General features: G+C 33.5%; 3 protein-coding genes across 10 annotated transcripts; all 3 read left to right on the top strand.

The window, feature by feature from the left end:
* Positions 1-1,336: 1,336 nt before the first annotated feature.
* On the top strand, positions 1,337-12,025 carry LOC100254615 (uncharacterized). Of its 8 annotated transcripts, XM_019224687.2 has the most exons (13): positions 1,339-1,794; positions 2,187-2,240; positions 2,587-2,703; positions 3,108-3,274; positions 4,470-5,151; positions 5,275-5,359; positions 5,536-5,623; positions 8,316-8,500; positions 9,392-9,524; positions 10,018-10,154; positions 10,484-10,558; positions 11,248-11,358; positions 11,725-12,025. In XM_019224687.2, exons 4-13 carry the CDS (start codon positions 3,127-3,129, stop codon positions 11,839-11,841), a joined length of 1,761 nt encoding a protein of 586 aa, XP_019080232.1. In that variant the 5' UTR covers positions 1,339-1,794; positions 2,187-2,240; positions 2,587-2,703; positions 3,108-3,126; the 3' UTR covers positions 11,842-12,025. The 8 variants fall into 8 exon arrangements, 7 of the variants coding, with proteins under 7 accessions (XP_059598653.1, XP_019080233.1, XP_010659676.1 ...); XM_019224688.2 differs by lacking the exon at positions 2,587-2,703 and having other exon boundaries at positions 1,338-1,794; XM_010661375.3 differs by lacking the exon at positions 2,187-2,240.
* Positions 12,026-12,378: 353 nt separating this feature from the next.
* LOC104881367 (uncharacterized) lies at positions 12,379-13,423 on the top strand. The gene has a single exon (XM_010661378.3). The coding sequence runs from the start codon at positions 12,851-12,853 to the stop codon at positions 13,148-13,150; it is 300 nt and encodes a 99-aa protein (XP_010659680.1). The 5' UTR covers positions 12,379-12,850; the 3' UTR covers positions 13,151-13,423.
* A 1,465-nt stretch (positions 13,424-14,888) lies between these two features.
* On the top strand, positions 14,889-21,446 carry LOC100252922 (ATP-dependent DNA helicase Q-like 1). Its single transcript, XM_010661379.2, has 10 exons — positions 14,889-15,035; positions 16,401-16,798; positions 17,114-17,374; positions 17,791-17,954; positions 18,277-18,373; positions 18,497-18,540; positions 19,686-19,800; positions 19,886-20,239; positions 20,679-20,903; positions 21,020-21,446. Exons 1-10 carry the CDS (start codon positions 14,921-14,923, stop codon positions 21,122-21,124), a joined length of 1,878 nt encoding a protein of 625 aa, XP_010659681.1. The 5' UTR covers positions 14,889-14,920; the 3' UTR covers positions 21,125-21,446.
* The last annotated feature ends 96 nt before the right edge of the window (positions 21,447-21,542 follow it).

Genomic DNA, 21,542 nt, shown 5'->3' with positions numbered 1-21,542 from the left:
ATTATTATTTAATCTCATTTATTTTAATTATAATTTATAATAATAAATATGTGATTTAAAATAAATTTTATCAAATAATTTTAATACTTAAAATAATAATTAAATAATACATTTTAATTTAATAATTTAAAATCAACTTAAATTATTAAATAATAAATATTAAATTTTATTAAATATTTTTTTTCTTATTTTCTTATTTTTTAATTTTAATTTTAATTTAGCAAAATATTGCTTCCAAAATATGATAATTAGGTCGTTTGACACCATTTTATCCTCTAATTTATTGAAGAAGGTTAAAAAATTTATAATATTTTACAAATCTAATGAAAACATCTATAAAGTACAATCATTTCAAATTTCATAAAAATTTTAATATTAATTCATTACTTTTTCTAATAATTATTTTTCTTTTTATTATAGATTTTAATATGAATGGCAATATAAAATATTTAGGCAATTTTTTTTTAATGTTCAAAAAATCATTTACATTTGGTAGTGGGAGTACTAAAATATTAAGGTATGATTAATAACTGTTTTCAAAAATAATTTTTGAAGATTAGTATATGATATTTTATATGTTTGTATAGAATAAAAGTTTATTTAAAAACTTAAAATGTTTTTAACATATTTTTAATATATTTAAATATATTTTAAAAATAATTTTTATATATAATATTTTATTATTAATCATTCTAAATATTTATATAATTATTTTTTTAAACAATCATAAAAAAAATAACTAAAAAACATTTCTAAAAATATCATATTTCTTATTTTTAAGAATAAAAAATATAAAATAAGTTTTTATTATCAAAAGAGTTTTTTTTTTTAGTAATTTTTTTGTTCTGAATAACATAAAACAGTTTGAAAAATAGTTATCAATAAGGCTAGGCCTCTTTTGAAACTTTTTTTTTAATTTAATTTTAAAAACATATTTTGATTAATTTGTATCTTAAAATAGTTTTTGAGAAATTGTTTGGAAAATAGGTTGTTTTTAAAAACAAGTTGAAATATTTTTTGTAAAATATTATAAAAATTAATTCAAATTGGATAGATATTTTGGGATTATTTATATAATATTTGTATGGAAGAGAAATCGAAAAAATTATTTTTTTATATTTAAATTTTAGACGTCAATAACTTAATATTTCCCATGTCCCACGAAAAAGATTTTTTATTAATGACAACCTTATCTATTAGCTTGAAAACACTCACCTACGCACCATGCGCACCATATATATTCGCAAGAAAAATGATTCGGTGCTTTGCATTTCCAACTGTTCACTGCTGCAACCATCTCACACGCCGTCAGATGAGGATCGACCGACAGAGAAATACCACTCCACTGGGTAGTGCTACATAGCAAGTGCTCGTGCTGCGGTCAGGGAGGCGCCAATCTTCTGACGAGTTGAAAAGACCAAAACACCCTTCCCACCACGGGGTCCGTGGTCATGTCTTCCACAGCGCGCAAGATAGCACAACGACCCTGCAGTGATGCTGTTATACATATTTTTAGAGAGAAGGCAGTTTCTAGAGAGAGAACGTGAGGAAAAATCCAAAAGGAGAAAGGGAAGGGCAGATTGTAGAGAGAGAAAGTGGTCGCATTTTTCCATTTTTGGAAGTTGAAGATCAAGTGGGCCAAGCAACAATGTCGCGTTGATTTTCGCTAGGGTTTATATTTCTATAAATATAGATATCACAGGTTAGATAAAGAAACAGGATTGCAGAGAAGAAGGCGCATTGTGTGTGAGAGAGAAAGACATTTCAAGCGGCAGTGGAACACAGTTTTCTTCTGTAAGTGCGAGTTCCTTCTTGTTTTTTTTCTCTCTCTACAGTTCTCTGTACGTATCAAGAATCATATAGATATGTATTTCTGCCCTTCTTTGGTGAAATCGTCGGTTTCTCGTTTGTTATTTGTTTGTTTGTTTGTTTGTTTTTTAATCTCTGTTTGGCTGCCGAGAAAAACCGTGGAAAGAAAAGGAGGGAAAATTTTGAAATTTGTGTTTTATATTATTTTCGTTTTGGAAAAAATGTTGAACGCGCCTAGACTAAGGATGAGTAAGTACTTCTGTGACGCTCGGTTTGAGAACTTTATTCTACTCTCCGTTTGGTTGCAGGGAAAAATAGGGAAAAAAAAGAAGAGCTGAAAATTTTGAATTTTATTGTTTATATTATTTTGGTTTCAGAGAAATGATAAAGTTGCCTAACCTACAAGGAAGGCTTCTGTGAAGCGCAGTTTGGTAATTTTATTTTTTGTTTCTGTTTCTGTTTCTATTTCTATTGATTGTCTTGTCTCTTTTTTCCCTTTTTTTTGGTTGTTTGGAGAGGAGAGGAGTTTGGTGGGTGTTTCAATTGTTGTGTTAGTTTTGGAAATGAACTGCAACTCTGCTTAAAACCTTTTTTCATATGAATATGTGGGCTTTCCTGGGTATTTATTTGATCATAATTGCCGCTCCAGACCAGACCAAAAGCTATCCACCTTCAGTATAAAGGAAGAAAATGAACTATATGATATACTGCATTTCTTTGGAGCAACCCGCTTTGGGTTTATATATTTGGTTTAATTAATCTTGATTTCTTTGTCAGAATTTTTTAGAAGGGTCAGAAAAAGAAGAGAAGAAAATAAGCATGGACAAGGAAAGAAGTGGAAATAGAATGAGCATAAAGTTCCTTTCAGATATTTGTATCCTGCCATAATAAACAGTATATGTCTTGAATCCCAATTATAAATTACATATATTGATTTAATTCTTACTTAAAGTGCTATGATATGAATACCCTTTTTGCTTTACAAGTATCATCAATTGCATTGTAAATGCGACTTCTCTTTATTTTTGTCTATTTTTTCCATATTTATTTTAAAGTTGAAGGTGTTGCAAATTTTCATGTCATGATGGTAGGTTTTGAAGATTATTAGTGTGGTTTGAGAATGAACTTGTTTACTTTTTGTAAAATGAATTTATGAGAACAATAAAAAAAATGGATGGTAGTTGCTGCTCTTGGATTAGATGAAAGAAAACCTTGTCACTGGATTAGTGGTGTATAAATGGTAAGGTTCCATATTTTGATTATTATTGCCCAATTGATTAATTCAACCAGTTATCCAGGATCTTCACTGTTTCTACCATGGGCTTGGAGGAAACAGTTACAGAGCTGCACAACAATAAGGACAAAACTCATCAAGCATGGACCATTTGCATGCATTCTTACTCTGATCTATCCTGTGTTTCTCCAGTGGTATTCTTATACCTGTTGAAAGAATGTTATGCTTACGGTATATTTTACTCCATCCTTATTTTAGTTATTTAGCAAGTCTGATTCCATTGCCATGGGGAAATGATTTCTATGGTGTTTTAGAGTTAGCAAGGGCAATGAGCTCACTGTTTTGTGTTGAAAAAATAATTATAGCATGTGACATTATTTGATGTTTGGGAAAGAAGGTAGGATCATTTCTTTTTTCTTTCAATGCTTCACTCGGAAAATTGAGATGTGTTCGTAGTGATTGGTTGAGCTTTAGCATAATCCCTAATATATGATTTATTTTGGTCAATCTGTAGCATAGGCTTATAGAAAGATAACTTATGGAAATGCACAGTGAGCTGATAAATATTGGATGGGATGTATTCATAACTACGGTTAAATGGTTTGTTGGATATGATGTGGAATGGACGGTTTTAGTTTTGGACATTGGAAAAACAATTATGCATGGAGTTTTTATTTGTTTAGGTGCCAATTTTTTGGTGGTTTTCGTTCAAGACAATTGTTGTTTTATTTTAATTCCAAGGTGGCTATTTATGTTTATGTGTTCTCATAAGAGTATTGATGGTACCTTGATGGTGGGGAATGATAGAACTCCAATGAAAGATTGTGGGATCATTATTCATCTCAGAACCAGTATTTTTAATTTTATCATTTCTATTCGTTAATCCTGGGAATAAATTTCCAAGAAGTGCATATCATCAAGTTAGGAAAACCAATGTTTTAGGCTGATAAAAATGAAACTCAAACAGATAGTTATTTTCATTGTGGTCCTTGTGGATAATATTTTTCCCAATAGACTATAGCTTTTATATGAATGTGTTGCATATTGGCTTCAAAGAAATCTAGATTAAGAATCTAAAGCTAATCAACCTTTGTCATTGGACCTAGAATTTCCTTGCAAGGATAGCTTGGTATCAATGAGTTAAAAATCTACCCATTAAATCCATCCTAATTCTACAGAAGTTGCTTGGTTTTACCAACAGATCAAGAACAGATTACTTTTCTACCATTTCTACATAGAATTCTGTGGCAAAATGGTTGAACTTCCTAAACTTTTATGGAAAAGCCCTTAAGCATCAATGAACGAAAATACATCCAAGAAGCTATTGTTATCATCTTCTTTCAGTGACTGCTATATGATCTAGTTTTGCAGAATTTTCTTTCATCCTTGTATCTGTTACTTTCTGATTGGATTCTGCATTCAATAGGCACGTGTACAGCCACTGCAAAATTTCATGCTCTTCAACAACGAGTCCAGCAAGTCCTACATAATACTCCCCAACCTGGACCAGCTATTTTTATTGCTCACTGCCTCTATGTCTTGCCTCTTTTTGGTTCATATTCTGAAGGCTTCAGCCACTTGGTAATATCTGGTCTCCGACGTTTTCTAAAATCTGGATCATCCCAAGAAGACTTACTGGAAGCAAGAAACGTGGCTGCACAATTATTTCTCGATATTGTTGCTGGCTTTGTAAACCATGATGAGAGAATTGTCATTAAGGTGCTTGAAGTTTTTGATGTCAAGTTGACAAATATTGAGAAAGTCATAGGCAATTCGGCCATGAAGAATGATAGTGTTTTGGATGCTGCCAAAAAATTTGTTGAGGGATACATTCATCAATTGATGGATTCCCGGTCATATATGACAGCGGTTGCTCTAATACAACAGTTTTCTATCCAGACTGCTGGACAGCCTTTTCTACTTAAAATGTTGCAAACTAGACAATTCAAAGCGGCAGAAAAGTATGCGACACATAAGGGAATGGACATGCTATGTTTACTTGTTCAGGAATATGTTAACATGAATATGTTAAAGGATGCTTATGATGTTATAAAGAAAAACAATCTCCGTCAGGAATTTCCAGATATATATCATAAGTGTAAAGAAAGGTATCTTTTTAATGACTCATTACCAAAGGCCAAATCATTTTTAGTTTCGGTTTGCTGGGATTCTTGATGCTCTAGATTTTTCCCTTCCTTGAAAGTAAATGGAAATGCTCCAAAAAATTGCAGCTCGCTAAAGAAGCTAGCTGAAAAGGGATGCTGGGATATTGCAGAGGTTAAGACTAATAGTGATAGACAACTTATTGAATATTTGGTAAGTAGTGTTCGACCTGATCAACATCTTTCTGTGCATTTTCTTTTGCTTGTTTTGCTGAGACCTATTTTGTGAATGAAGGCATTCTTTACAGTATTTCCTACAAATAAGTTTTGTTGAGGAGCCCTTGATCATACTTCAAAACTCAATAATTTCTCTGTTGAAACTAAATAAAGGTTTACCTGGCAATGGAAGCTGGCTATACTGAGAAAGTTGATGAACTATGTGATCGGTACTCCCTCGAAGGTTTTGTGAAAGCCAAGGGTACGATAATCGTTCATTTTTCTTGGTTGTTGCATCTAAACTTGTTGGATGTGTCTCTAAGTTTATTAGCTGCAGCAAATAAAATAAGATATCCTTGTGTGATTCTGCTCAAAGAAGCATTTTTCCTTTAATTTGTCCTTTGCAGTGGTGTTGACCTTATTTCCATTTACAATCAAATGATAGGAACTGTTTTGGAATATGTAATTAACTGTGTCTGTTTGCAATAAATGTGAGCTTCACATATTTGTTCATCTATTAATGTTGAAATTATGGGAATTTCAATTTTTTTTTTTTTTGAGAAATTCTTATGCAAGACATCAATTTGAAAATAATTTGAAATAAACAAGAAAGATAAGGCCAGGATTTTAACTGGAAAAGGGTGGTTATTTTGGGAAAAGCCAGCAAAGTCTGGACTAGCTTCAGATGAAGTGTGTACCTAAAAGGTATGGGATCTATCAATGGGTTAATTTAATTCCACTATACTGTTTTTTGCATTGAATTATTGTCTTATTACCGAAACGGTCATCAGTTTTGAATGTTCCCTTGTTTTTGAGAAATGGATCAACTTATTGAACTATTTGATTGTCAGGAGAACAATACAATAGTGGAAAAAGCTTGTCTTTTAGATCCATGATAAACCTTCCTTAAAAGAAACAGCTTTGCTATTTGGCTTGAGGAGTTCTCCACATGAGATTTATGACTCAGTTCTGGGGTTCCTTGAAAAAAACACTAGGTAGTGGATGTGAAAACATAGAATAGAGTAAAAAAAGGTTCATTTCATCGCAATGTCTTCATGGTATCACAAGGATGTGCACTAATCACTGATGTGGTTGGTTTTTCATTTGACAATTCACTAAATATGTCATGCTAGTAACTAAACATGGAGTTGGGTCAATTGATAGTTGATCCTTTGCTTGTCATCAAAGATGTCATGGTAGTGAACATTCATTTGTCATCTATTACTCTTGTAAGATGTCATGCTAGTGAACATTTATTTGTCATCTATTACTCTCGTTCTCTCTCTCTCTCTCTAGCGCACACACACAAGACAGCACATATGGCATATTTTAAAGTCTTTGGGAAGTTGTTCATTGTCTTTTATTTAGTTTCCTATCCTGTAGCAATACAGGTAAAATTTTGCATAGCTGGCAACAATATTTTAAAAGGCTAAAGGCAATATTCAGGTGTTTTGTCCAAAAAAGGCGAGGCATAAGCCTTGAGGCACAATGATGCATAAGCCTCAACTTAAAAAAATAAAAATAAAAATTACAAAAAAAATAAAATCATAAAAATACTTGTAAAGTCACAAGAAATTGAATGATATAAAAGATAAATTTCATAATGATAAAATTAATTGTTTGTTATTGTTAATAGTTTCTAATTTGGCCCATTTTTTTCCTTCTAAAATTGAGTTCTTCCTCATTTCATCAAATAATTTTCAACATTATTGTCACAATCACTAGTAGGATCCTCAAAAGGGATATTGTCATATCTAATTGCTATATTACCCATTCTTCTTTGTTGTCCACTATTACAATGGTATTTTTTCTTATCCATCAATAATAAGATAGTGATTATATATGAGACTAGCCACTAGAACAGTCAAAATTCCCCTATTATTTATTCTTAATCTCCCCTTTTCTCTTCCATTTAAAAGGTTAAGGACATTTTTTTTTTGATTGGAAGGTTAAGGACATCACTTAAGCTTTTATTTTGTAAAAGGTTCAATCAGGTTTGAACCCAATATTAAACTCATGAATCTATATCAGAAGCCCACAAAAGCATAAATGATTGAACCCATTAAAACTCATTGAATATTGAGGCTTAAGTCTTTTATAAAATATATACCCAAAGCCCACAAAAGTCGAAAACCCTTTGACCATTTGAGGCTTTGGCCTCAAGAGCCTTGAGGCTATAGCCTCAAAGCTGTAAGCCTCGATCACCCTACCTGAGGCTATACTCTCAAGGTGTAAGCCACAAAATAGCCTTTTAAAACTCTGGCTGGCAATTATATACTTACCTTACCATTTGAGTTCAGCAACAGAAATCATGCTCTGCTCATTTTAGTGCATGAGATTATATATGTTCCTTTCAAAACCTAGATACCTTTTGAGATCTTCCCTTCAAGCAAAAATATATACTAAAAACAACAAAAAAGGGAAAAGCACAACCTAGGATGAGGATAAACTCCCCATGTCAACCGTTTGCCTATCAAACATTTGTCCTATTATTGGTTTCCTTTGAACCTTTTCAAGTTATGATAGTTGTAATCACTCAATGCGTGCTCCCCCTTTGGACAAGCAAAAAGAAAACAAAATCAATGGTTCAAGTATTGACTTGAGATTAACACCTTTTTCAATTTCTTGCCTAAATAACAAGCAAAAGAACTCATGCATCTTCCCATTTTTCTGTTATTAATTTTATCCTTTCCCTGTGTTTGTCAGTTGTTTAAACGGCTTCTGTTTTTGTCACTTCCACTGAATCATTTTCCCAGTACACCTTTACTTTCTTATGTTGGCTGTAGTTAATACATTGAATATGTCTTTAGGTTGGCCAACATTCTGTTGAATTTCAATCTTCGCTTTCCAAATATGATCCACCAGACAGTATTTATTGACATACTTGTATTATTGATTTTACAGGCAAACATAAATAAGCTTATTATAATCTTCATTATTTTGGTGTTGTGCAGAAGCTGAGATAAGCCCTTTGTCTTGTCGATATTTGAATATTAATGAATTGGTTGTAGAAGGCATCATTTGGGTTGATGAAGTCAATGGTTTGCATAATGCATCATGCTATATTGAAGGATGTAAAGTTTTGGGCATTGATTGTGAATGGAAACCCAATTATGAAAAAGGCAGCAAACCGAACAAGGTAGTCATGGCCTTGTCTTTATTCATTTCACTAATAGAAAGTCAATTTTTTCAGATGCTAATTATCTATTAGATCCATTTACTTCTGTAATAGCAATAAAGTTTATTTTTCTTTACTCGTCATATCAAAAGTGTGAATGAACAGATTCTTGAGATGGCTGGGCATTGTTCAATAAAACTGTTGCGAGGTTATGAAAATTCCCAAAATTCACTTCCTCAAATTTTAGAAATAGAAATTTTGCTTCTTCCTTTGTAACTTTACAGTATGGCAACATCATCCTACATTCAGTTTATAACCATACCTCCTATTGCCATATATTCAGAACATAAAGCTTCTATATACCTTCTTGTATCTTCAATGACCGGCTTTGTCTGGTTTGAATTCAATTAGCAGAAGTTTCCATCTTGCTCTCTTTTTACTTTAATTTTCTTTTACTACAAGTGATAATGATATTTTTCTAATTACAAAATTGTTGCTGTTTGCTTGGAGAAATAAAAAGCAAGTGAAACCTAAACAATTATAACCCTTGTAGGGATGAAATGATACTCATAATGCTCATTCTATCATGTTGCCTGTTTCAAATTAATATAATGGTGGGTCCCTATTCTTGATGACAGTTATGTACATTGTCACTATCCCAAAAAAGTGAAAATCCCAAAAAAGTGGAAAAAAAAAACATTGTGCATTTGTCAACACATGTACGTGCGCACACACGACTGAGACTTTAGTTTTGATAAACTTAAATGTTCTGAATGTATACCACAGTAATATGCATGATCTGCATGGAATAGTTATGGTTGTTTTTATTACAGGGAATTATTTTTTCTACTATCTTTTCATATCTTTTGCTCTTTATATTGATAACATGGTTTTTTTTTCCCTATCTTGCAGGTTTCCATTCTTCAAGTTGCTTCTGAAAAGAGGGCCTTCATTTTTGACCTGATAAAGTTGGCCACAGATGTGCCTGATGTTTTAGATAACTGCCTTATCAGCATTTTGCATTCTTCTAGAATTCTAAAGCTAGGTATGAGAAATCTGAATGCGTTATTTAAGAAAGAATCAATCTTTTGTCTTTATATCAGTTGTCTTCAGAAGAAATTCTCTATTTCTTCTTGAGAGGTGGAAAACCCTTTTTCTTCTGTGCTCTAGATTACTTAGTTATCTGTGTTTCTTACAAATGGTGGCCCCTGTCATGTGATCTTCTGGATAGAAATTTGCTCCTTTTCAAGTTCTTGTCATTGTAAATTTGTAAGCATCAATTACGTAGATGCCTTCTACAGATGATTGTCCTGGTTAGGGCATCTCCTAGCTGGTATCCTGTAAGTAATCTGTCCAGCCCCCTATATGTCCATGTTGTTTATGGTGTCTCTAGGAAAGACATGCAGTTCCATATTCTCTGTAGTATCTAATGGTTATTTTCTTATCCATGAATGGTTTTCAATTTTTCATTGATGGGCAGACATCATCATGTTGCATTTACATCAGACTGGTTGTTTTGTGGCTTCTGCACCTTGTAGGCTACAATTTCCAGTGTGACGTGAACCAGCTTACACAGTCATATGGGGAATTGAAGTGTTTCAAACACTTTGAAATGCTCCTGGACATTCAAAATATGTTCAAAGAACCTCGTGGTGGTCTTTCTGGCCTTGCCAAGGTGACTTAGTCTTTAAATATTTTACCCTACTTAATCTCCTGTCTCACCTATATCCGGTAATGTTGTCTATTCTGGTGATTGTTATGATCTCTCTCTCTCTCTCTTCTCACTATCCAGTAATGTTGCCTATTCTGGTATTTTTATGATCTCTCTCTCTCTTTCTCTCTCTATCTGCTTGGTATCCTGCAGTGTTGTCTATTCTGGTGGTTGTTACAATCTCTCTCTCCCTCTCCCTCTCTTGTGTGTGCGCACATAGATTGATGTTACTATTACACTACAGTAACCTCTAAACAAACTTTTCTGCTTTTATGTGACCTTTATAAAATTAGAAAGTATTGGGAGCGGGCTTAAACAAGACAAGACGGAACAGCAACTGGGAGCAACGGCCTTTGAGTCAGCATCAAGTATGTTATCTCTGTTTGTCAATTCCTCTTTCTGATATTTTGTCACCTGTAAAGTTCTGCTAGATTAATAATCAAGAGTTTTGTAGAGAATGTTCTACAGTTGATGGATTACCGAAGATTTTCTTCTGCTCATTTCTCATTGTGCGTGTGTGTGTGTCCATTTTTGCAGTTTACTGTCAGTATGTAACATATAATTTGCCATTTCACTAATCATGTGAATCTAACCTCTTCCTATCTTAGGTATTAATGGTAGATTGCTTTATCTAAAATGCTAGAACAAAGTTGATTGGAAACTGTTCTTAAAAACCGCATTATGTTTTATGTTCTTTATAACATAAGATAGTTTTCCAACTAAAAAAAGGCAAGTTTTGGATTGAAAACTGTGTTTTGACAATTTGTTCTAAAAGAAGTGATTTTGGAAAACAAATGTGAGGTGTTTTCGGGTTTTTTCTTCTTTTTTTTTGGGGGGTAGAGTGTCCTAACAAACAAATTAGAAATATGAAAAATATACCAATAACTTTTTCATTTTGCATAAAGAATATTGTGCCTTTACGGAAAATAGACTTAGAAAACTTCTTTTCAAAATTAAGGTTTAAGAAAGGTTCTTTTCCACAAAAATAAAGTACATTTCTTTTATAGTTGTATTTGAGTCATTTCATTTGAGAAACTAAAATGACACTAATGTGCAGCTGGAATATGCCGCCCTTGATGCTGCCGTGCTTGTTCACATCTTCAGCAAAGGCAGCCCTGCCACTACCTTTCCAGAGGGTCAGGCCAAAAACGAGTGGAAATCCTACATTGTAAGTATAGTTAGATGATGGTCTAAACATAGGAAAATTGTTGTGCAAATTGTATCTCCTTCGCTCTCTCTCCATAATAGTGCCAAATATGATTCAGGAACCAAATATAGGGTAAATCTATTTTTTGTTTTATTTTCTTTTCCAAGAACCAAAGATGGGGGAAATGTTTAGATGGTTGGTTGGATTGCTTTCCACAAATTTCTCTGAAAATCATACTAGTATCATGCCAAAGCATACTGAAATGGAGATTCTGAATCTAGCTGAAAATTAATTAGTGTGCACATAGTATTAATCTTAACTTTATTTATTTCTTTCTATGGGTTGCTGGATTATTTTGTTTTCAATTGTGGGATTAATCACATACAGGTTGCTCACATGGATAACACAACAAAGCCCAAAAAGGTTTATAAGGGTAAGAAGAAGAAGAAGAAGGCGACTGCTCCAGAGGCTGATGATCTTTCAAAATCCCAGTTAAAGATCTAGGCTTTGCAGATATATTCATATTGCCCTTTGCCCTTCCATCTTTCTTTCTTTCCTTTTTCGTTTTTTTTTTTTTTTTTTTCTGTAAATATTTTTATTTCCTTTTAAATGGACATCCAAATTAATCCTTTTGCTGTGAAATCCAATTTCACATGTACATATAGGAGGAAAAAGCGAAGTTCTGCTATGCTCCTTCCCTTTTTCAATTTTCTTTTTAATTTTTTTAATTTTTAAAATTTTATTTTAAATCCTTTTTTAACAGTATTTGTTTTTTATTTTGTTGCATTTGGTTCTTGAATAATTTGAGTTAATGAAAATGTAAGGGTATCTTTGTTTTTTGGAAAATTTGAAAGAAAATAAAAAGGTGAAAAGAAAATAAAAAATTATATATATATATATATATATATATTTTATGGATTTAATTTTTATATATGGATTAAATTATTTGAAAGTATATAAATTTTTTAATAATTTCAATAATATATGATTTTTTTTGTATTTTTTTTAATAAAACTAAATATAAGAAAATTATTGTTTTTAACTTTTTATTATTATTTCCCTCTTGCTTTTTGAGAACCACACATGGCTTAATTATAGAAAATTTTTGTATATATAAATATATAATATATTTTTGAATAAGCGTATTTAATAATTTTCTAAAAAATGAATTTGGTGATATGGTTTATTTATATTAGACTTGGAATGAAATTCTAGCAAAATCTGATTGGATGGTGGTATGGCTCGATATTCTTAATTTTATCAATTCTACGTGGCAAAGGGTGATTGGATGAAAAATAAAATTTTCACTTAATCCACGGAAAACGAGTCTAATTAACAGAAAACCACCTCAATTTCTCAACCTCTCCTTCTCCTCCATGCACATGCATATTAACCCCAAACCCTAAGACTCCCCCCGCCCTCCCTCTCTCTCTCTCAACCCTCCCTCTCCTTTCCTCTCCTCCCTCCAGGGAGAGAAAAAATACGGGAAAGATAGAAGAGAAAGAGAAGAGCCATGGCGGAGCATTCCGCTTACATCGCGTACGTCCGAAGGCCCCGTAGAATCGACGTCATCAACGGCAGGGCGAACGGCATCACCCGCTCTCAACCGCAGCAGGAGGAGCTTCGGTACCGGGAGGTGAGGGTGAAGAAAACGACGTCGTCCAAGGCGTGGCTGGACGACCCAGACGTGAAACGGAGGCAGAGGGTGGCCAAGTACAAGTTATACGCCGTTGAGGGTAAGGTGAAGTCCTCTTTCAAGAAAGGGATGCGTTGGATTAAGCGCAAGTGTTCTCGGATTATACATGGGTATTGAAGAGAAAGTGAGTGATACAAACCCAAAAAAAAGGGGGGGAGAGAAAAGGAGATGGTCTTTGGTGGGGTTGATTCCTTGATTCCATTATGAAAAGAGAAAAAAAAAAAAAAGGGAAAAAAGGAAATAGTTTGTTGCATGGGATGTTTGATTTTACCCTTTGTAAATTATGGGTTCTCTTCATGCCTTCATATGTATTTCCTTCTCTTCGACCTTCTCTCTGTTTCATGTTCTCTTAGATTTTCAGTTGAACGATGTCGTTTTGATGGTGTTTCATTCTTTCCCTTTTTTTTTTTTTTTTCTTTTTTTTGTGGAAGTAATTGTTAATTAGGTGGGTTTTTCCATTTTTGGGATAATTGAGATGTTGGTGGTTAATTAAGTGATTTCTAAAATTTAAAGGTTGGTTATCTTTAGTGGTTTTAAATCAATTGCGGATACATACCCAAAATCATGAAAATAAATAATAAAGGAAATATCTATTTTGATGGCTAAAATTAGGGTAGTAGATGACTATCACCATAAGGAGCGATGAATGAAATGAAATGAAATTTATTTAATGGAATTTCATTTACTAGTTTTAAGTACGAGTATTAAAAGGAATTCATTTATAAAGCCTATAAAAAAACTTTCCATCCATTATACAAATGACACATTGAAAATTTCACTCTAAATTCTTTTTCTAATTTTCTTAATTTTTCTATACTACACCCTAAGGAAGAAAATTGCCCTCTAATTTTTTTCCCATTTTCCTCAATTTTCCTATGTATATTCTCTTTTAATAACATGTTATCAATACAAGTTGGTCCGAAGGTAATTTTTGAACCTTTGTTGTGTCATTGATGTAAGGTAGATTTCGCATATTTCTATGACTATTTATTCATTTAAATTACGTTATGTATAATACAAATCTCGTAAGCAAATTATTTTGTTATGTTATAGCTATTTTTTAATGGATTGAGCTTGGACCGATTATTTTTTCATTCTTCAACCATATATAAATAATTTTTTTTATTTTTTAAATAGCTAGAAGCTACAAAGAAAATAAATTTTATATATTGGTTTAGTTTGAAACCGTAATAAGAATTATTATTAAAATAAAACTAAAGTCAATATATATTTAAAGTGAATATAATTTCATTATTTGAATGTAATGTTATTTCCGTAAGTGAAAACTATTACAAAAAATAAAATATAAAATTATATCAAAGTTGACTTTAATCTTCTATTTTTCAATCATTTTTATGCATAATAAGATGATTTAGAATGATAACTATTATTTTTCAATTGATGTAAAATTTTATTTGTTGTTTATAGGTGTCATTTGATTAAAAAGGTAATTGAAAATCCAAAATTTTATATTTAATCCTCCATCATTTTTTGATCTCATTTTGATAAAAATATTTGTATATTTCTAATATAAAAATAATAATTTCTTTCAAAACTTACATATAAATATTTAAAATGATAAATGAAATTTATGTTCAAAATAAGTTATTTTTTAAATAAAAATATGGGAATAATTAAATTCACAAATTTGAAAAATATTTCATTATTTTTAATTAATTAATTATTGCATATACACATACATTGACTCTAGTTGACCTTCGAGTCTAAGCAATCCATTGGTTGAACATCCGGTGCAAATTGCCCAAAACTTAAAACGACGTCGTTTAGTAGTAGCATTTTTTAAAGGTCTGTGATATGTATATATAAGCCAACGTTGAGTTCTACAATTGTGTTGAAGCGCGGGAGAGTCCTTCATCAGTAATCAGAATGGACGGTCACGATCTAGAGATGGAAAAAGCTCGACTGCTGAGCCTAGCCCTCGATTTCGGATTCGATGAAGAATCTGCAATGAAATGTTTGGATCGTTTGGTCCATCTCTACGGTACTCATTGTCCTAGAATTTTTTTCTCTAATCCTCTGTTTGGTTGCCGTGAAAGTGTGGGAAAAGAATGAAACAAAAAGTAAAAAATTGGCCTGTTTGCGTGTTTGGGTGGAGGTTTTGTTTCGTTGGATCTCATGTAATGAAAATTTAATGATCAAATTTTCGGTGGCTTCCTGCGTTTTCTCGGAAATTAAGGGGAGCGTGAGCAAGGGTACTTACCCGAAATTAGTTCTGTGGAGGTTTTTGGTCTGGGTTTCCAAGTAATGAAAATGTGATAGTCGAAAATTTTAGTTTGTTTATTTTCTCGCGTTTTTTGGGCAACCAAACGGAGGATGAAAATGTAGGTTTGGCGGGGCTTCTGTTGGATAACGAAAGTTTAAGATTCGAAGTTTCTTTCCTTTTCCTACATTTTCTTACCTGCCAAACGCAAAATGAACCACTAGGAGTGTTTATCAATTATTAACGTTTTAATTTAAAGCGGCATGAGTATATATTTCTGATATATATGAATGCCATTGATTAATATATATAAGAAAAGGTCGGTTTGTTGGTTACGAATTTTTGAATTGATGTTTTTTTAACTCCATGTTCCTTTGGGTTGTGGAGAAATTGTTGGAAGAGAAGAGAAAATTTGGTGTTGAACTGTGTATCATAAGATTCGAGGTTTGTAGTTTTCTTGTGCCACAATTTCTCAGCACCCAAATGGGGGATCACTGGTTTTGAGGCAGGGATCATGACCACCATTTGTGGCTCCTCTGTCAGAGAATAATGCATGGGAACAAAGATAGGAGTGGGTGTTTTCGATCTTTACAAGGATTTGAATTGCCCAATTGGTGGAGAGTTTGATTCTCATGTGAATAAAAGAGTGAGAATACTGTTTCCATGTATGTAGTCAGGTCCTTGGAAGCACAAGCTAGACTAACAGTAGTTGCTCTCTCTAGGTAGAACATTAAGTTGCAGGTTGTGATGATGGAATACAGCGAGCCCTAAATAGGTTGATTCCTCCAGGAAAAAGTGGGAAACAAGCTTCAGAAATTTTATCTTTCCAACGATTTTGAGGATTTCCTGCTTCTATGAGGAAATTTTTTTTTATACTAAACAACTTAAAGATTTCTCCGCCATTAATATTTTATGTTGGAGTACTGGAATTTAGGTTTTTTAAATTATCCTGCATTACTTCTATGTAAACTGTGTCTTTCAAGGTGTACAAATCAAGAAAAAGAAGACAAATTTAAAACAAGTTTTTTCTTTGAGATAATTGAGAAGGGTGGAATATATGGCTTCCATTAAATTGCTTTTTCAGTTCCTGATAATTAGTATTGTCAATATTATGCCATTATTTATTTTCTTTCTCTTCGTGGGAAGGTGATGATGGTCAAGATTTTATCACCGTGGAGCATTGTGGTGATGATTTTCTTGCAGCGCTTGTTGAATCCGTGGAAGATAGCGAAGATTGGGATGATTTACAAGCTATTGAAACAGAAGCTTGTGGAACTTTGAATGACATGTTTGATAACGATGTCCTTCATGGTTATGGATCAGATTATGGTATTTATAGAGAAGGCTATATCAATGCTACAGAATATTCATATGAACCTCAAAAGCATCAAAATTTTGTACAGTTAGATTCTTCTAGTGACAGTGAAGATTCAAGTTTTAGAATTCTAGACAAGAAGGGTGCTGCACCAACCTCCCCCTCTTGGCCAGATGGAAGCAGTAGTGCATTCACCCAGAGTTCAATCAAACATGCTTCAAGATCTGTGGTAAGGGTGTTTTTGCATCAAACTATCTAATCTCAACATGCGCTACATGGTGAATATCGTGCATCTTCTGCAGTTTCTTTTGGGTCTAGTACCAGGTTTCCAACGGAGAAATAACCAATTTTTTTGCTGTTAAGCAAAACACTCTTAAAAAACACGTGCATATGTGATAAAGACTCACATATCGATGTCTGTGTGACCTGATACATATAGCTAGAGAAGACATAAGCTTACAATCTGTACTTGGTTCCTAACATTGTTCAAGACTATTATAGTTAAAAGTATTGATGTTTTTATTCATTTTTCCTTCTTTTGAAGGACTCCAAGATCAGTGTCATTCAAGGTTCAGTTTCATCGATTTCCAATAAAAGGGCACGCTCTCAAATGTCAGAAGATGAAAATGGGACTCTCAGTTATGAGGCCTTACTGGATTTGGATGATTTTGAACTGGCAAATGTCGTGATATTTGGCAACCGGACATTTCGACCACTTCAGCATCAGGCTTGTAAAGCATCTGTGACAAAGAGAGATTGCTTTGTTCTTATGCCCACTGGAGGTGGTAAAAGTTTATGTTACCAGGTTATATCTCTTGTCCTTCTATTTGTAGCGTCTTTCAAGTGGTACTTGGACACGCAGCATCATGGCTTGAATTGAAAGTAGTTATGTTTGCATCTGAATTGACAGTGTGCCTGGCATCCATTGGGTCTCTTTACAGTGAAGGTTTTGATTGGACATTAAAAGACTTAGGCTAGTTAATCAGGATTTATGTGCCACCAATCTCAGTAACTGTTTTATGCATTGCTTTATTTTTGTTTCAAACTAACATCAGCATACAAAGTCAATATTAAAACTATTTTACATTTTATTTAAAAAACTTGTGAGTCTTTAACCTAAAACAACTGGCGTTTGAACTATTGATGTTTCTTAATTAGTTGACTATTGGAGAGCTGACTTATTTCATTATTCTGATTTATATCACTGTATGGTTTGTGTAGCTTCCAGCTACTCTGCAACCAGGTGTTACAGTCGTTGTATGTCCCTTACTTTCACTCATTCAGGATCAGATAATCACACTGAACCTCAATTTTGGAATACCAGCAACCTTTTTGAGTTCACAACAAACTGCATCCCAAGCAGCAGCTGTCCTCAAAGAGCTAAGGTAAGAACATTATTTTCTTTATGCTTTGGTCTATGGGGATTGCCTTTTTGTTTTTTGTGGAAAAACAATTCTCTACAGGAAATTTTGCTTGATAATATCTCTACAAGTTGTTTATGGGGGGTTACATGTGAGATTGCTATTTCCTGGTATTTGCTTTCAGAATTGTTACCTTCTGCTTTCTTTTGAAGTGTGTTTCAAAAACAAAATGTTATCAATGCAACAAAGCAATAACCTATCGACTTTTAAAATTTTGGTATTACTGCTCACTGTGCATTGCTTGAACAATTCAATCTCACATTTAGTTTTTGTTTCTAATCTTCAGGAAAGATAAACCATCTTGCAAGCTCTTGTATGTAACTCCTGAGAGAATTGCTGGAAACTCTACATTCTTTGAGATCCTAAAATCCTTGCATTGGAAGGTGAGCTTTTAGGGTTTCCATCTTAATATATCGGCTCCATTTTTACTTGTATTAGCCTTTTGAAATTACAGCTAGAATTGGACATAGTTCTGAGTAAGAGAAGGCTGACCACATTAATTGCAGGGACAATTAGCCGGCTTTGTTGTTGATGAGGCACACTGTGTGAGGTATGTGAATATTTTTTTTTTTATAGATCTTGTGATGGATTACTTAACCAAGTATTAATGGCTATGGGCTTCCTCTGTCTAGCAACCAATTGTAGGAGACAGAGTAGACAGAAGTCCATTCTAAAAAAGCAAGCTGATCTTTCAGAATTCTTGCTGACTGCATACTTCTATTGAAAAAATATGAACTGAATTCTGGAAGTTTGACCTCACCTGTAGCTCTGGGCAGGATAATTAGAAAATGCTAATCCCCCAGGGAACTGCAATCCAGATTCCATCAACATGCAGAGTGCATCAACAATTTTTTCTGCAATGCTAAAATTTCTCCCTGTTCCTCCTTATTTTACTTATTTTTGTAGGAAAATTGTAAAAAATGCATTACTCAAAAGCCTAATAGGCTATAAAAATGCTGGGCTGCAGCCTCATGGAATAGAAAAATCATTTTAATAGTAACATTTTGTTAACATTCTTTTATTTGTCAAAAAGAAAACTAATGAGGCTATTGAAAGTGGCTTGTCGTGTTCCAATCAAGTGTATCCCCCTGATTCTCATTCTGCATACTACAATGGTCCATGTACCTGGTGACATTGGTTCATCCAAAGTTTGTTTGCAGGGTGGGTGCATTGTGATAGATTCTGGTTGCAGTTAAACTTTGGGTTATAGGAAAATGCCAAAATTCTGGAATTTATCACAAAAGCATTGTTGAAAAATCATGAAGCTGTGGTGAATACAGATTGTTGGGTTTGATTGGGGTGAAACGCTACAATGAAGTGAGTGGGGAAAAGTAATATAGCAGGCTGGGGGGGTGGTAGAGGAATGGGGTGAGTGGGAAGGGAGCATCTTTTGCAATCGTTATTCTGAATTATTCTGTAGTTGTGCTCTGATGACTGAATCTTATTAAGTGTTCCCAATATTTATGTTAGGATTAGTTCGAATACACATTTTACAATCCTGTGACAGACTCTTAATGTAAATGTTGAGTAAACTCGGAACTGTTAAAAGAGTTTGAAAAACTTCATAGAAATGGTTGTGAACAAGGCATTGGCTTACATAAGATCCATCTGAGATTCTTAACTGTTTAACATATTCTAGCAAGAGAATTCCACAGTTTATTATTTATTCCTGCTTATTCTGGTTATACTTCACAGTCAATGGGGACATGATTTCCGTCCAGATTATAGGGAATTAGGATGTCTCAAACAGAATTTTCCTGATGTTCCAGTGATGGCATTAACTGCCACTGCAACACAACCTGTCCGCAAGGTAACATTATTACAGCAACTGATATTTCTTTCTGGATGGTGTTATGGCAATTCATGTTTTCCTTATCTCAATAGATCTTCTGCAGGACATCTTAAATTCTTTAAGAATCCCCCATGCTCTTGTCCTTGAGACAAGCTTTGATAGATCCAACTTAAAGTATGAAGTGATTGGTAAGACCAAGGAGCCACTGAAGCAGCTTGGACAACTACTAAAGGATCGTTTCAAAAATTTGTGTGGAATTGTATACTGCCTTTCAAAAAGTGAATGTGCAGAGGTTTCAAAGTTTTTGAATGGGAAATGCAAGATCAAGACAGTATACTACCATGCTGGATTATCAGCTCGCCAAAGAATTGACGTTCAAAAGAAGTGGCATACAGGGAAGGTTCACATCATATGTGCGACTATTGCCTTTGGGATGGGAATCAACAAGCCAAATGTTGTGAGTCCTGATAAAACTCTGTTTTCTTTTATTCTCCTATAGAAATTATTGGATAATGCTGTGGTTGTTTGCATGTTCTTCCTGACCCTACTGGAAGGACATTCTCTTATCTTCAGGAAGACGATGTGTCCTCTGGTTGGTGATTGATTCCTAATGTACTTGCAATTACTACAGAAGTCATATTGTTAGAAACTTGTTTCTTTATAATATTTACCTTCACATTGCTTATGTTGGTCATTATAATGGCTGCTAGAGGAGTGACCTTTTTCCTATAAGATTTGATGTGGGAATCATCTGTCTATTGAAATAGAAATGAAATGGTTCCTCTGGTCTGCATGTGATTTTATTTTATTTTGTCAGTTAGAACTTAATTTATGATTTTCATTCTTTTTTTGGGCTTGGAATTGAATTTTTTTTTTTCCTTGTTTCATGTCCTTAGCGTTTTGTTATCCATAATACAATGTCCAAATCAATCGAAAACTATTATCAAGAATCTGGGAGGGCAGGAAGAGATGACCTTCCTGCAGTGTGCATGGCTCTGTACCAGAAGAAGGATTTCAGTCGGGTTGTATGCATGTTACGAAATGGGCATGGATGCAAAAGTGAAACCTTCAAGGAGGCGATGACTCAAGCTCGTAAGATGCAGCAGTACTGTGAACTCAAGGTAAGTCCATTTTCGTTTCAATTAGTACTCTTACATTAGCCTGCTGTCCTTTCCAGATCATATCTACTTCGGGTCATATCTTCGCTTTACTAGTGTTTTCTGTGAAATTCTTTCAGACCGAGTGTAGAAGACAAACCTTGCTTGAACATTTTGGAGAATCCTTAGACAGAAAAGCCTGCAAGAACGGCTGTAATCCTTGTGATAACTGTCTCAAAACTTAGCTCAATCCTTTTTCATGAGAGCCCTAAAGATGGTCTCAACCTGTACAACCAAAACCAGAGGCAGTGAGAAGGCCAAAAATGGCGTTTGTCTGCTGGGAAAATATGCAAGAAAATAGTCTGGCTTGAGGTAAGCTGATTGAGTCTTCTTGTTGGTAGTTATATTTTTACCCTCTTCAGTTACCCAAGCCATAGTCATTTTCACATTCAATTTTGTAGCAGACTGACAACATTCTCTGTCACCTCTTTAGTTCTTGTACCATGCACCATGTATAAGTCCTCTTGTGGAATATGTGAGTATAAATTGTTGACTTTATTGCCTCCATTCAAAAGACCTATTATTTTTTATTTTAAGAATCAATATTTCATGAACAAATCAAACCCTAAAATATAATATTAGAATTAGTCTTTGATATTGAAC

This window comes from Vitis vinifera, chromosome 14 (assembly GCF_030704535.1).
Source record: "Vitis vinifera cultivar Pinot Noir 40024 chromosome 14, ASM3070453v1".
NCBI classification, from domain to species: domain Eukaryota; kingdom Viridiplantae; phylum Streptophyta; class Magnoliopsida; order Vitales; family Vitaceae; genus Vitis; species Vitis vinifera.
Note: the sequence above shows the minus strand (reverse complement) of the source record. Positions and strands in the feature narration are given on the sequence as shown.

Coding starts and splice junctions, on each gene's coding strand:
- LOC100254615 (XM_010661374.3), top strand. CDS start 3,127: ATGGGCTTGGAGGAAACAGTTACAGAGCTGCACAACAATAAGGACAAA. Junction 5,624..8,315: donor AGGTTTTGTGAAAGCCAAGG/GTACGATAATCG, acceptor GGTGTTGTGCAG/AAGCTGAGATAAGCCCTTTG. Junction 11,359..11,724: donor ACGAGTGGAAATCCTACATT/GTAAGTATAGTT, acceptor AATCACATACAG/GTTGCTCACATGGATAACAC.
- LOC104881367 (XM_010661378.3), top strand. CDS start 12,851: ATGGCGGAGCATTCCGCTTACATCGCGTACGTCCGAAGGCCCCGTAGA.
- LOC100252922 (XM_010661379.2), top strand. CDS start 14,921: ATGGACGGTCACGATCTAGAGATGGAAAAAGCTCGACTGCTGAGCCTA. Junction 17,375..17,790: donor GTAAAAGTTTATGTTACCAG/GTTATATCTCTT, acceptor TGGTTTGTGTAG/CTTCCAGCTACTCTGCAACC. Junction 18,541..19,685: donor GATGAGGCACACTGTGTGAG/GTATGTGAATAT, acceptor TATACTTCACAG/TCAATGGGGACATGATTTCC.